This window comes from Salmo trutta, chromosome 25, assembly GCF_901001165.1.
Source record: "Salmo trutta chromosome 25, fSalTru1.1, whole genome shotgun sequence".
Lineage (NCBI taxonomy): Eukaryota > Metazoa > Chordata > Actinopteri > Salmoniformes > Salmonidae > Salmo > Salmo trutta.
In genome coordinates this window covers 48,895,989-48,910,313 of record NC_042981.1, presented here as the reverse complement: position 1 = coordinate 48,910,313, position 14,325 = coordinate 48,895,989, and the positions used below count along the sequence as shown (strand labels likewise).

Below are 14,325 nucleotides of genomic sequence, written 5' to 3'. Positions count from 1 at the left end.
AAGGTAAGAACATTTTTCTTATAGGAAATGTGATTTTGGTGGATGCTGACCTGGGTGGGTATCTAAATAGCTAGCCCTATAATGCCGGGCTATGTACTTAGATTATTGCAAAATGTGCTTCATCCGAAAAGCTATTTTAAAATCGGACATATCGAGTGCATAGAGGAGTAATGTATCTATAATTCTTAAAATAATTGTTATGCTTTTTGTGAACGTTTATCGTGAGTAATTTAGCAAACTGTTAGTAAATTCCCCGGAAGTTTGCGGGGGTTATGCTTTTTCTGAACGTCACATGCTAATGCAAAAAGCTGTTTTTTGATATAAATATGAACTTGATTGAACAGACATGCATGTATTGTATAACACAATGTCCTAGGTGTGTCATCTGATGAAGATCATCAAAGGTTAGTGCTGCATTTAGCTGTGGTTTGGGTTTATGTGACATGATATGCTAGCTTGAAAAATGGGTGTCTGATTATTTCTGGCTGGGTACTCTGCTGACATAATCTAATGTTTTGCTTTCGTTGTAAAGCCTTTTTGAAATCGGACAGTGGGGTTAGATTAACGAGATTCTTGTCTTTAAATAGCTGTAAAATAGTCATATGTTTGAGAAATTGAAGTAATAGTATTTCTAACGATTCAAAAATCGCGCCACTGGAATTTCAGTAGCTGTTACGTAGGTGGGACGAAATCGTCCCACATACCCGAGAGAGGTTAAGAACAACTTTGAGCACCTCCATCTCCTGAATGTTTTGACCACTACCATGGGCACACATGTTTGGAAGGTTTCATTCAAATCTAAAAGGAGTGCAGACAGAAAGTGAAATCATATGGAACGACCCAAAATTATCCCAAGGCCTGAAGTCTCATAACATTTTTATGCAATGTTTAATTGTTGCTCAAAATTCTAGTTCAAATTCTCGCTTGACCGGACTTTCTTTTAGTGCTCTCACAAAAAGGGAGAGAGAGGAGGGGTGAGGGGGGAGAGGAGTGAGTTCCCTGTCAATAAGGAGAACTGAGTGAGAATTCAAAGAGCCCAACATACAAGGGCCAACAATGTGTGGAGTCAGTCATCTGCATCATTGGTCGAATACACAACTGAAAAGGCATCGCTTCCTGCATGTACAATACAGAGTTTTAAGACCTTCCGGTTTACACCCTGGGAACAAAATAATCTGAGAATAGACACTCCTTCTACACCATGTCCCAAAGTCAACAATATTAACATACGGATGTTACATTCCCCAGCTAGAAACCAAAAATTGTCGCTCAAACAGAAGGTGTCTCTAACAACCAAAATGAAACAGGTGGGGGTTTGAATGACACTCGTGTGTGTACACTGAAAGTTGACTAGCAACAACTGGGACTTAAGTCACCCACCATGAGCGGCCACAAAATTTGCCTAAATCATCAACCCTTGGAAAAGGGTACGAGTACGAGTCCGACTTAGTAACGCCATTGAGTTCCAGAAAATCTTAGTTACTCTATTTTCAGGAATTACTCGATAGGCATATTGTTTGATTGGGGCAAAGTCCCCAATGTCATTGTCATGATTGAGTACATTTGTCTGAGTTGGCACATATGAGATTAAACCCTGATATTCTAAAAGCAGTGCAACAATGTTGTCTAGAATCTCTGAGTTACTCAATCGTCCAACAGGCACAGGATGCATTGGGCTTTCCTTCTGCACTTGAGGAAGACTTTAGTCAACGGTGACAGCAGTGGCCACAGACAGAACATCACTACCGGTTTTCACCAACCATAGCGGGTGAAGTATGGTTTCAACATGTTGACATGACACAGCTGGGTTTTTTCCTGCACAATAATGGCGATAAAGTAATCCAGATTAACAACTTTTTTTCACTATGGGGTAAGGGCTTGAAAGCGAGCTTTCAACAGTGACCCCCGAATGGGTAACAAAACCAGGACTTGGTCACACACATCGAAAGTGCGGTTTTGGACCTTTCGACCTTACCAAACTTTCATATTTGTTTGCAGATTCTCACTGGCAAATTCACAGGCGCAGTGCAATCTGTATCGAAAAGCGCTAACGTGCTCCAACAGATTCGTTTTTTTGTGTTTAAACAGGGTAAGCTGTTGCCCTGCAACAACCTCTCCCTCAGCAAGCTCAAAGGACCTCTGACATGATGTACAACAACGAGCTTATTCAGACTAAAACCCGAGAGATTCCTGAACAACCTCCCTTGTTGCAAACAGCACAAGACGGACCCCTTCATCCCAGTCTTTCTCAAACTCAAAGCAGTAAGCTCTCAACATAGACTTTAAAGTCTGATGAAATCTCTCAAGAGCACTTTGAGACTCTGGGGGGTAGGTACTAGAGGGGCAATGGGTAACACCCAACTGCTGTAGCACTTGCTGGAAGACCATTTAAATTAAATTCGAACCTTGGTCTGATTGATCTACCTGTGGAAGTCCAAACGTTGAAAATAATTTCACCAGGGGCCTTAATACTGGGAGCCGTGATTTTCCTCAGTGGAATGGCCTCAAGGAAACGAGTGGCAGTGCCCATGATAGTTAAGAGAAACTGGTTAACACTCTTTGCTTTGGGCAAAGGACTAACACAATCCACCAGAACCCTGCTGAAAGGTTAGTCAAAAGCAACAATAGGCTGCAAAGTTGTGTCATGACGTTGGCCTGTGGGTAAGGTTTATGACCCCCCCCATAAATACCTTTCTCCCTTCCCCTATCTTACTGACCCTACTGAAGGACTGCTGTCCTGTTAAATATAGAGAGTCTGGGAACATCAAACAAATGGGGAAAGGAACCATATTTTGGTAATAAAACCAGTTGGAAATATGCTTGATAATGTAATGAGTATGTATGTCAGTTCATTGTTATCTGAGACATTATGACTGATGACAGGACGACATAAACTGTACCTGAGAAAGTATACACCCTCTAGTTATCAGAGTAACATGGAATTGTCATGCAATTGAAATGTTTGATATTGAAATTGTTTGTTAGTAGATTAAATGTAATTTTAGCTTCCAAATGAGAGATTTGGGTTTTCATAAGGAAAGTGCCCTGCTTGATCAGTGGCCCACCCCTGTGAAGAGGAGGGGTTATAAACGATGAAACACATCCTTCCCCCTCTCCACTATATAAGCCTTTGACGAAAAGATAACCACGTAGTTCCAGTACGTGAGGTCTGCAGCCTCTATGTTAGAAGGACACACATGTCAAGAACAGAACTAAGCCAACCTTGCCATGAGCTATGGTATGAACTGGTATGAACTTTGAGCTTATTCACTACAGAAGTGATACTTCCTAGCCGTTGAGTTAGCAGCGGCCGCTGTCGACGTGGGCTAGGAAAGGACGGACGACGGATCCAGTCTAACAGACGGACGAAGATACCACCACGTATACAATTTACCACCAGAGACATTGTTCCGAGTACAGGAAGATCTGTTGGCCTACCCGCCAGCATCTACGACCAATCTACCGAAGCGCAGCTCAGAGTAAATATTTATTGCATTTTCCTTTTCCAAATGGGCGGTAATTTAGAATGCATAAGATAATGTATTTACGATAACATAGCTGCTGTTTGTGGTTCCTAAGTCTTCCCGCTCCTTCATTCAAGCCCAACCCCCTTTCCTTTGTGTAACCAGGTTCCGTCCACTGGGACGTTTTCTGTATGACATCATTGGTATTCTGTGTATTTGTAATTCTGTGTGATTAGTTTAGGTATTTAGTAAATAAATAATTAAACCCAATTTTGTATTGCTGATTCAACTTGTTAGCCAGGGTTCGTGAAGATAGCCAAGAATTTACAACTTTCATTATGAGACTGAAAATAAGATAAGGGTTAATATTGACTGCTATCGATGTAAAATATTACTAAGTATTTTAAGAGTTTATTCGGAAGATAACAGCTCTATAAACGTTCTTCCGTGGTGCCCCGACTTTCTAGTTAATTACATTTACATGATTAGCTTAATCAGGTAATATTAATTACAGAGAAATCATTTTATAAGTTAGCATGTCATATCACTTAATCCGGCATAGCCAAAGACACGACAGTTGCAACCGGTACAGCTTGGTTCAATTTACCCGCTGGCAAACACAACAGGATTTACATTAAGCCACAACATCTTGTTTCAGACCAGGCCAGAAGAAGTTACACAAGATACGGTCATACGTCATGCTGACCCCAAGATGGCCTGCAATACTACCACCGTGATTCAACCTTAGTATCTCTTGTCGAAGCTGTAACTGGAAAGGCAATTTGAGATACACTGGGCCAATCGTCTTGTACAGAAATGGCCCTATAACGCCATTTCCCCATCAGAACACCAATTCTGTCAAAGTAACCCCCACGAACTTCATCAAACTCCTCCTCTGAACGTATCTCTTTAAAAAGTGGGGAGAGGGTACCATCTTTACTCTGTTTCGCAATCAGCTGCTTCCTAGACATCGACGTGTCAACTGTATGGACCCTATCTTCTTTCAGTGGTCCTTCAAACTCGCTCACCTTTGTAGTTTTCAAAGGAGAGGTCAACTCAGGAGGTTTAACTTGTTATGGATACGGGGCAGTATTTTCACGGCCGGATAAAAACGTACCCGATTTAATCTGGTTATTACTCCTGCCTAGAAACTAGAATATGCATATAATTAGTAGCTTTGGAAAGAAAACACTCCAAAGTTTCTAAAACAGTTTGAATGGTGTCTGTGAGTATAACAGAACTCAAATGGCAGGCCAAAACCTGAGAAGATTCTGTACAGGAAGTACCCTGTCTGACCATTTCTTGGCCTTCTTTGTCATCTCTATCCAAAACAGAGGATCTCTGCTGTAACGTGACACTTTCTAAGGCTCCCATAGGCTCTCAGAAGGCGCCAGAACGTTGAATGATGACTCTGCAGTCTCTGGCTGAAAAACAGTAGCGCATTTGGATAGTGGTCGATCTGAGAACAATGAGACGGGTGCGCGCGTGCACGTGAAGAGGCCATTTTACATTTTCAGTCTTTGAACGAAAACAACGACTCCCGGTCGGAATATTATCGCTATTTTACGAGAAAAATCGCATAAAAATTGATTTTAAACAGTGGTTGACATGCTTCGAAGTACGGAAATGGAATATTTTGACATTTTTTGTCACGAAACGCGCCGGCGCGTCACCCTTCGTTACCCTTCGGATAGTGTCTTGAACGCACGAACAAAACACCGCTATTTGGATATAACTATCCAAACAAATGGAACCAAACCAACATTTGTTGTTGAAGTAGAAGTCCTGGGAGTGCATTCTTATGAAGAACATCAAAGGTAATCCAATTTTTCTTATAGTAAATCTGAGTTTGGTGAGTACCAAACTTGGTGGGTGTCAAAATAGCTAGCCTGTGATGGCCGGGCTATCTACTCAGAATATTGCAAAATGTGCTTTCACCAAAAAGCTATTAAAATCGGACACCGCGATTGCATAAAGGAGTGCTGTATCTATAATTCTTAAAATAATTGTTATGTTTTTGTAAATTTTGTAAATTCACCGGAAGTGTTCGGTGGGAATGCTAGTTCTGAACGTCACATGCTAATGTAAAAAGCTGGTTTTTGATATAAATATGAACTTGATTGAACAAAACATGCATGTATTGTATAACATAATGTCCTAGGAGTGTCATCTGATGAAGATCATCAAAGGTTAGTGCTGCATTTAGCTGTGGTTTTGGTTTTTGTGACATTATATGCTAGCTTGAAAAATGGGTGTCTGATTATTTCTGGCTGGGTACTCTCCTGACATAATCTAATGTTTTGCTTTCGTTGTAAAGCCTTTTTTGAAATCGGACAGTGTGGTTAGATGAAGGAGAGTCTTGTCTTTAAAATGGTGTAAAATAGTCATATGTTTGAAAAATTTAATTTTTCGGATTTTCGAGGAGTTTGTATTTCGCGCCACGCCCTATCATTGGATATTGGAGCGGTGTTCCACTAGCGGAACGTCTAGATGTAAGAGGTTAAAGAAATCAGAATCACACAAACGTCTCAGACAGATCGATCAAGATGGGGTTGCTGACATCCTCCTCAACACTAGACTTGCTCCCAGCAACTTTCTTAGACAGCATGTTAACGGTGCACGCTGGGAACACTGTAGGGTACTTTTCAGGTAACCCATCAGATTCCTTACAAACGACAGGATTTGGCACGACATCACCTCCAGCCAAATCTTTTTCCAAAATGAATGAGACCCCCCTTCACTGCTAGGCTAGGCTTCACTCCAACGACAGCGAACCAGAAACAAGATCAGACTCAAGTTCCACATTATATAAAGGAACTTACATGCAACCCATCTCCACTCTTTGTACTAAGACAATGTAACCAGTTGATGAAGTGTCAGACGAAGGCAAAACACTCTCCAAAATGAAGGATTGGGCTTCCCCAGTGCCTTGCAGGACCTTCACTGGCTGCCTAACAGAATCACCACTCGGTAGAGACACGAACCCGTCTGAAACATCAGATCTAAAATCTTGTTTAGGATATACACCAGTCCCAACCAACCAGAGACTTGATGGGCTGGAGTGCTCCCACAAGAAGAAACAGCTTTTTCTCCCTCAAAATGTTCTGTTTCATCTTAGGACACAGAGACAATGTGCCCTTTCTCACAGCAGTAACGATAAACTGGCGGATGCGGAAAAAAAGTTGTTTTCTGCTGATCTTTATCTTTGGGCACTGTAGAAAAAGACTGAAACCTTGTAATAGGATGTGTCTTCTCGGGATTGCTTTTCGCATAACTACTGGGTTCTTTGTTTGTAAAGGTAGGTTTATGTGTCAACACAAACTCATCTGCACAGACTGCAGCTTTCTCAAGAGTGAGATCCTTGTGATCATCAATGTAGGTAGCAACCCTTTAATGAAGGCAATTCTTGAACTGCTTGAAAAGTATGTGTCTTTAAATCCTCAAGGTCCTTGACCTCTTGAGAACCACACCACCGATCAAGAATACATGCTTGTTCCCTTGCAAACTCAACATGGCTTTGTATTTCTGTCTTCCATAATTTACAGAACAGTTGTCTGTATGCATCTGGGACCAACTCATAAACCAGAAGGGTAACAGCTTTAACAGTGTCATAATCAGAACTCTGGTCAAGAGATAAAGCGACGTGCACTTTCCGAGCTTTTCTCACAAGGACACTTACCAAATATCTCGCGGCCATTTTAGGCATGTGGCAATCTGCTCAAACAGAGTAAAATATACGTCCACTTTTTCTTTGAAAGGCGGTACAAGTCGGCTGTTCCGACCAAGATCAAACTCTGCTGAGGGTGCAGGATGGCTTGACTAGATTCAGAGTTCTTCCAAATCTCTTAATCGAATGGCATGCTCCCATTCCTGTTCCCTTTCCTCTTGCTCAATCTCTAATTTCTGTTGTTCCCATTTTGTCTTTAGTTCTACCTCTCGCAAGTTGCACGTCTATGGGGTGTACTCTACCACCCGTAGGACCCTTTTCATCATCCTCGCTCTACGGAAGGATTTCATCCTACACAAACAGTATAGACAAACTCTGACTACTCATTTCGAATTGGCATGTGCAACTTTGATGTCATAATGCTTTGCAATGACAAGCAGATTCTCCATCGTACATTTATCTAGTATCTCCCATGTAGGGTTTTCCACAAATGCTTTCAACTTAAAGTCCATGTTTTTTTATTATTAGCCTGCGTGTTTATGCAACTTTCAAAAAGATTCCACCAATCTTATAACCTCTCTGGGTGGATGTCAGTGACAAACTGTCTGGGCACAGCTGAGCAACTGCCATACTACTGGGAAACAAGAACCCGGACGAGCCCCATTTTGTTACATTCCCCAGCAAGAAACCCCAAATTGTCACTCAAAACAGAAGGGAGAACTAGCAAAGAGTCACAAACAACCAAACAGGTGGGGTTCTAAGAGGGGGTTCTGAAAGTCACTCATGGGCGTGTCCACTGAAAATTGACTAGAAACACCTGGGACTTAAGTCACCCACCATGAGAGACCACTAAATTTGCCCAACAAGAGGCAAACAAAATAAAACCCACACCAAACTTAATGACCGGAAGCAAACCAAAATGGTGGAACAAAACAAAAACCAGGAAGATCAGATAAAGGATTGTTTTTTAGAAATGAAAATCAGGAGCGCCAACTAAAAGGTATTAACCCTCCACATCTCTTAAGCCAACTGGAGCACTAGGCCAGCACAGGTGAAACACCTTCCCACTAACGAGATGACAAACCAGCACAGGTGTAACACATACTGACTAATGAGGTGACATCAATCGGTGCGCCCCATCTGCAAACGTCCAACCTCAAAATATTAATGGAAAAATCAAAGCCTATAACACTGCCAATGTAAACAACAAATACAGGAGGCAAATAAGCACATTTGCCATCACTAATCCCCAATCTGCCGTACCAACATGGCAACAGGAACCGCACTGGGTGGCAGGCAGTCAGCATGATAGAGATATCATTACTAGAACATGCCAACCCTGGTGTCACAGACAGCATTGGGAACATTCCACAGTGCCAGTCTATTACTTAATATGCTAGGGTGGGATGTTCTCACTGTGTCACAGTTTTGACACAGTGAGCAGTCATGCTATGGCACAGAAAGCAGTCAATTAACACACACACTATTTTAGTATAATATAATAGTCGTCTGCCTCTGCATGTCATGGCCAAAGTTCTCTCCGGGGGAAGGTGGAGTGTGTTTTAAAGCGGCAGAGATTTTGTGCTGATAAGACTGGTACAGTATGTCTGCTAGTGGGTATCTGACACTAGTCAAAAGGCCCAGTTCGAATACTCAGAAAGGCCTCAGAAATAAACATTGTTTAGATTGGGGAAAGTGATAAGGTGGTAACCTTTTATTCACCAATCCAATCACTTAAAGATCTGTGTATGTACCGCAAGGAAAGAAGGACGGAATGAAGGATCAAGAAATAATTTCTAAAGTATTCGAACAGGGCCACAGTCTGCTGAATCACCAGCCGTGCCTGCACAGTTGTACAGTATATTCCACAAACTTTACATGCTTCGGCACGTCACTGCCTCTTTCAGCCCACAAAGGCTGTCCAACCCATGGCCTATTCATATGAAATAGGTCCTGGAAGAAATGTAACCATTAAATTTCTTGCAGGGCCAGGCTCTTAAATTGGACAATGCAAGACCTTCCATCAAAACCCCAGCCATTCTTGTGGTGGGGAAGGGACACAACACCATCTTTATCAATTTGAATATTTTTCAAATTAAATTGTAAGTGCGTAAATTAGACTTGAGGTCTGAGGCTTACTGATTTTTCACATGCTTTTATGGCAAAGTTGGTTGTTGTCTAGACTAGGATGCAGTAAGGGTGTGGTCAAGAGATAGGGTTGAGGACCTGGGGCCCAAACAACTGAATAAAGCCCCTTTATATCCAATCTGATATAGGCCTAGATTAAAATAAATTGAAGCACATTTTGATGGAGCGCTTTCATGCAAAGCATGATTCCACTTATATTCTACTTATCCAGCTCTGAATAAAATGGCAGGGTTTTACTCAAGCAATCAAACATAATAGTGGACTGATTGCTGAGGAAAAAAAAGAAAATCTGTGAATTTAGCCTACATGTTTGGCATATTTGGCCTTCATTTAGGAGGAGCCAAAATGACAATCTTACCATAAATGTTGAAAACTATACCCTTACTGAGGAAAGTGAATGTGCAACCATCTCTGGAGTTGCATTTATTGACTGTGGCACTAACCACTATAGTATGGAGTCAAATGTCAAGAATAATTGAGAGGAAAACATCCCATGAAACGACTAGCCTACTTGACAAACACAATCCCCAAAATAATAACAGCACTTGCCCTAATTTTTGTGGATATACACAAAGACTGACAAATGCCAGAGAACAGAAGAGAAAACACAAAGATATCCCAAAGGCTTTAGCAGGCCGTGACAGATTCTGGGTTAAAGGAGAGGCCCATCCTTCCAAGATACACACAAAAGGGATTTGGTACAGAGAGACAACTGTCTGGAGTGTCATTGACATGTTCAATGTAAGACAATAAATCATATAAATGTCAGTGATAATAGCTTGGGAATTCCACATCAGATGAACGTAAAAGCATTTCTTATGGATAAAATGGCCATTTGGTTATACGTTATGATATGTGTTAACCGATATGTTATGTGTAAATGTTCTGTCCCCAAGTAGTTGCTTCCAGAACAGGGTCTTCATTTAGGCACAGGCACCCTTGCCTACCTTGACCATGTCAGCCCGCAGACTTCTCCAATTACATAACGCTCACTGATCAAGTTTCTGTATATGTGGCTAAAATACCCTCTGTGATGGAGAGAGAAAGGCGCTGTGTTATGGTTGTGACAATATACATTAACCCTGATGTATATATAAGGCTGCCTCCCGTGACACAATAGGGTCACGGGAGGCAGCCTTGCCGGAAAAGTATTATCGTCTTTGCGTGGATATAATAGCAATACTAAATGGGAGTCTCATTGGCATGGGTCATATTCACATAATAGCTTCCAAAATCGCAATCTGTTTCAGTACGGGCTGTTGTAAGTTCCAGTGACTGAAACTTTCCAGGCAAACATTTAGCTTGTTTATTTCAGGATATAAACAGTAGTCAGTAGTAGGCATTTCTGCCTAGAAAACTGGTTTAGGAAGGAGCTCTAAAGTGACATATAGCTAGCGACATTTGCTTTTTGTATTATTTGGACAGGTTACTGACAAAGGCATGGGCTCTGAATGGGTAAAGCATGCCACATTATGCTGCAATTTCCATTGTGTCTTGCGTTCAGAATAATAAACTTAAGGCCTTTCTACGGCCATTTGTGCTATTCTCTTTGCAAGAAGAATATGTCCGACGTCTTACAAGGACATAGGGGATAAGAGAGAGTGTGTGATAGCTCACACAAAACAAATGAATATAATTCAATGCAGGGGTGTGTCGGCTCAAATTCATAGTCAAATCAATAACACCCCACGGCATCATAGATCTTATTCAACACCACCACCCCCCTTGGCTTTCACAGAATACAGCGGGGGCATTTTCAGACAAGTTTCAGACCCACATTTTCAGACAAGTTCAAGTCTGCATACTATTGACTCAGTGTGCTGGCTAGCCTTGCCTATAGCTCAGGGAAATTCCAAGGTAATGTAATTGAACTGAGACTCTATGTATGCCAAACTAAAATCATTGATTTCAAAGTTTAACAATCCATACAACTATGCACAAGGACTACTTTTAACAATTTACACAGAATATTTTGCAAAAACATTTAACTAAGAACTAACTAACCCTAACCCTCTGTTTTTTTGTGATCATGTTTTTTAAAAACTCCTAAATATCTGCTCCGAATTAAGATAAGAAAATGTCTGCAGAAAGAATGGGGAGTCAGCTATGACATGGACTGTACTGAACTATACTCTACTTTTCTTTACTGTACTTTACTGTGCTCTACTGTAATGTACTATGCTGTCGAAACATAGAACGTCCAGGACATCTATGTTTGGCCCAAATGAAGGCCGGTCCAGACGTATATGGACATTGAAATCAAGGCTGGTCTGGACCTGACTAAAAAACGAGGTCTGTGGACGTTGAAATCAAGTCAGAGTCGGGAGAGGTGACATTATCGGAGAGAGAGAGGAGAGAGAGGGAGGGGTTGTCCAGACTTTTCACACTCGCTTTGACAACCAGACAACAGAAAGAAAATAGTTCTCAGCTATACATAACAGTATGCCAGAGGAAAAGAGGACAGTAGCAGGTGACCCAACTGTGGTTTGTGACTACTATGATTTCAGAAATTCTGTTACCGATTTATTAAGAGAATTTTGAGTTGTAATCACTTAACAATTCATACACAAAATTGATGTCAGTAAAAACACTAGTAATTGATAGGTCTACTTTTACTTGCTACTTTTGTGAACTTTCATTATCCTCCCTACTCACGAGGGAGAGAAATTAGAAAATATCTTTAAGATGTATGTTTTTGGTAATGGAATTTCAAGGCAATGTTTCTTAAACTTACAGAAAGCACTAGATTCCCCTGAACGAAATATAAGTGTTGATGTTAGTTGACAGGGGTCTTTACTTCAACATTAACATGTTTTGATATATTTCTGATACCTTTTAATAATTTTTCTGGTAGATGTTTTCTAAGACCCCTTTTCCATCTGTTTGACAAGATATCAATGCCTTTACTTATTCCTCATTTTTAGGATTGAAAACGGTAGAAAAATGTATATGCCTTAATTTCTCAAAAATATAGACTCAGCTTTCATTTGACACCCAATTTCACATGCTCCTATTAACTTCACATGTTGATGCTCATGGGTCATTTTACATGGAAATGGCTCTTTATGAAAGCGCTAGCAGTTAGCCTATTGACTAAGCTAGCCTATAGCTGAAATAGCCTACTGCAAGCCTATAGCCTAGTAACTGTGCCTCACTAAGGTTTGTTTTTTCAGGGGAAGGTAATAACAGGCTTTTCCCCTCTTAAGCGGAGGCAACCTCTCCTCCATTGGGAAGAGGAAGGAGGGAAGAAGGAAAAGGGCAGGGAGAGGCTGCTGCAGCAGAGGCAGTAGTCTACAACACCCTATGGCTAAATTGTGCCCAGATGAACTGGAGTGATACACAAACCATGAGCTGGGACCAAATAGAGACAAGCAGAACGAACACAGGAAAAGGCTGCCCTTCCTTATTTCTTTCTGTCTAACTCTCTTAAACACTTACACAGATAAGCACACACACACACACACACACACACACACACACACCTTCCCTAGGCTATGACCTCACTTCCTTTTACATCCCTGCGCTCTGTGTGTGTGTGTGGGGTGGGGTGGGGGGGCTGAGAGGGTAGTAAAACCAGCTTTTTCACACTCTCTTTTCTTGGAGCTCTGCATGCCATCCCCAAGACAAACATCCCCGATCCCCTATAAGGAAACTATAAAACCCTTTACAAACATCAATCCTTCTGAAACAAAGACTCTTAAACCGTATCTTCCCATCTTGGTGACAAATCAGCCAATAACCAATGGAGGGAAAAAGAACAGCTAGAGAAATGCTGTCTCTGTCTTCCCCAGGACAAAAAGCAACGGTTCCTACGTACCTCTGAAGTGCATAAGAGCCACTGGCTGGAAAGGCCCATTGGAATTAGGTGCATCCACAACCATCCTGATTCCAGCTTTAGTGCATGTCAACATCTAAACTCGACCAGGAAGGCAATCCACTTAAGGCAAGGAGCCAGCCTCCATTTTAACACAAAAGCAGATCAGAAAATGAAGCTCTCTGGTGCTGCTGGAGGGAACTGGCTAGTTAGTGATGTCAGCGGCAAGGAGCGAGCCGGTTGGCTGAACACAGGCACACAAACTGATATAGGCAGGCAGCTGGGAAAGGCAGATTATTGGTGGAGGGAGGGCAGGAGGAGGGACTTGCAGGGACATTTGGCTCTTATTCGTCACTGTATTTTATTCTAAATATTACTGAATATGACTCTCAAGTGCCAAATGGTTGGTAAAATTCTCAATTTAAAGGAGCGAGTTGCGTACATGATGGACCTATTGTAATGTGATCAAACCAAAACACAAACGCTGCAAAAATGACACCACACTGCAACTTCTGCTAGGCAAATCTCAAATAATAAACTACACTGAAAATATCACACTGAAAATAATGTTGTATCAGTGAGTATTATTGTATCACAAAAACTGTTGGCTATCCCTGTAACCATTCCACTTGCAGTAGCAGTGCTAAATCATTGGTGGAATATGCCTACTGTGTATGTGATAATGTGAGATGGCCTTTTAAAATGTAGATTTTGTCCCACAAATTCTACTGAGCTGTAATTACACTAACAACATTGTGTATACATGTTGAGCAGTTTTGGCAATTACACAAGTGGAATAGGGGCTGCTCCTTACTCCACTTTTGTAATAGCAAAAACCACTCAAGTCCATTATTATGCATTTACTAAAACAATATTGTTACTATAGTATTACTACCCATGTATAACAACTTCAGTGGATTTATTTACATAATTTATCTAAGGCGTAGCAAATAAAATAACTGACAGGACAATTTTAGCATTTGCTGCATCATGTTTGGTAACTAGTGTGCACAGTACAGTAGCTCACAATATAAACAGGAAATGAAAGCGAGAAAATAAAAAAAGATGCGAAACTAGAAAATGCAGGATATGCCCTCTTTGCTCATGCATCGATGCACATATCTACTGTATTCTTCACACAATTACATACACTCCCCTACATATTTATTTGGACAGTGAAGATAGAACTTGACATTTGGTTCTATACTCCAGCATTTGGATTTGAGATCAAA

General features: G+C 41.2%; 1 protein-coding gene across 9 annotated transcripts in view; it reads right to left on the bottom strand.

Moving 5' to 3' along the window:
• LOC115162656 (serine/threonine-protein phosphatase 2A 56 kDa regulatory subunit gamma isoform) overlaps positions 1–13,299 on the bottom strand; it is a 44,549-nt gene extending 31,250 nt beyond the window's left edge. For 6 of the 9 annotated variants that reach the window (XR_003869607.1, XR_003869608.1, XM_029714154.1 and 3 more), the window contains exon 1: positions 13,097–13,297. Coding sequence is in view for 5 of the 9 variants with exons in the window: in XM_029714154.1 (XP_029570014.1) it covers positions 13,097–13,190 (94 nt within the window). In the remaining 4 variants the exon portion in view is untranslated. Of the gene's footprint in view, positions 1–13,096 lie in introns of all 9 variants that reach the window. The other 3 variants (XR_003869605.1, XR_003869606.1, XM_029714149.1) reach the window with 1 other exon arrangement.
• Between the last annotated feature and the right edge of the window lie 1,026 nt (positions 13,300–14,325).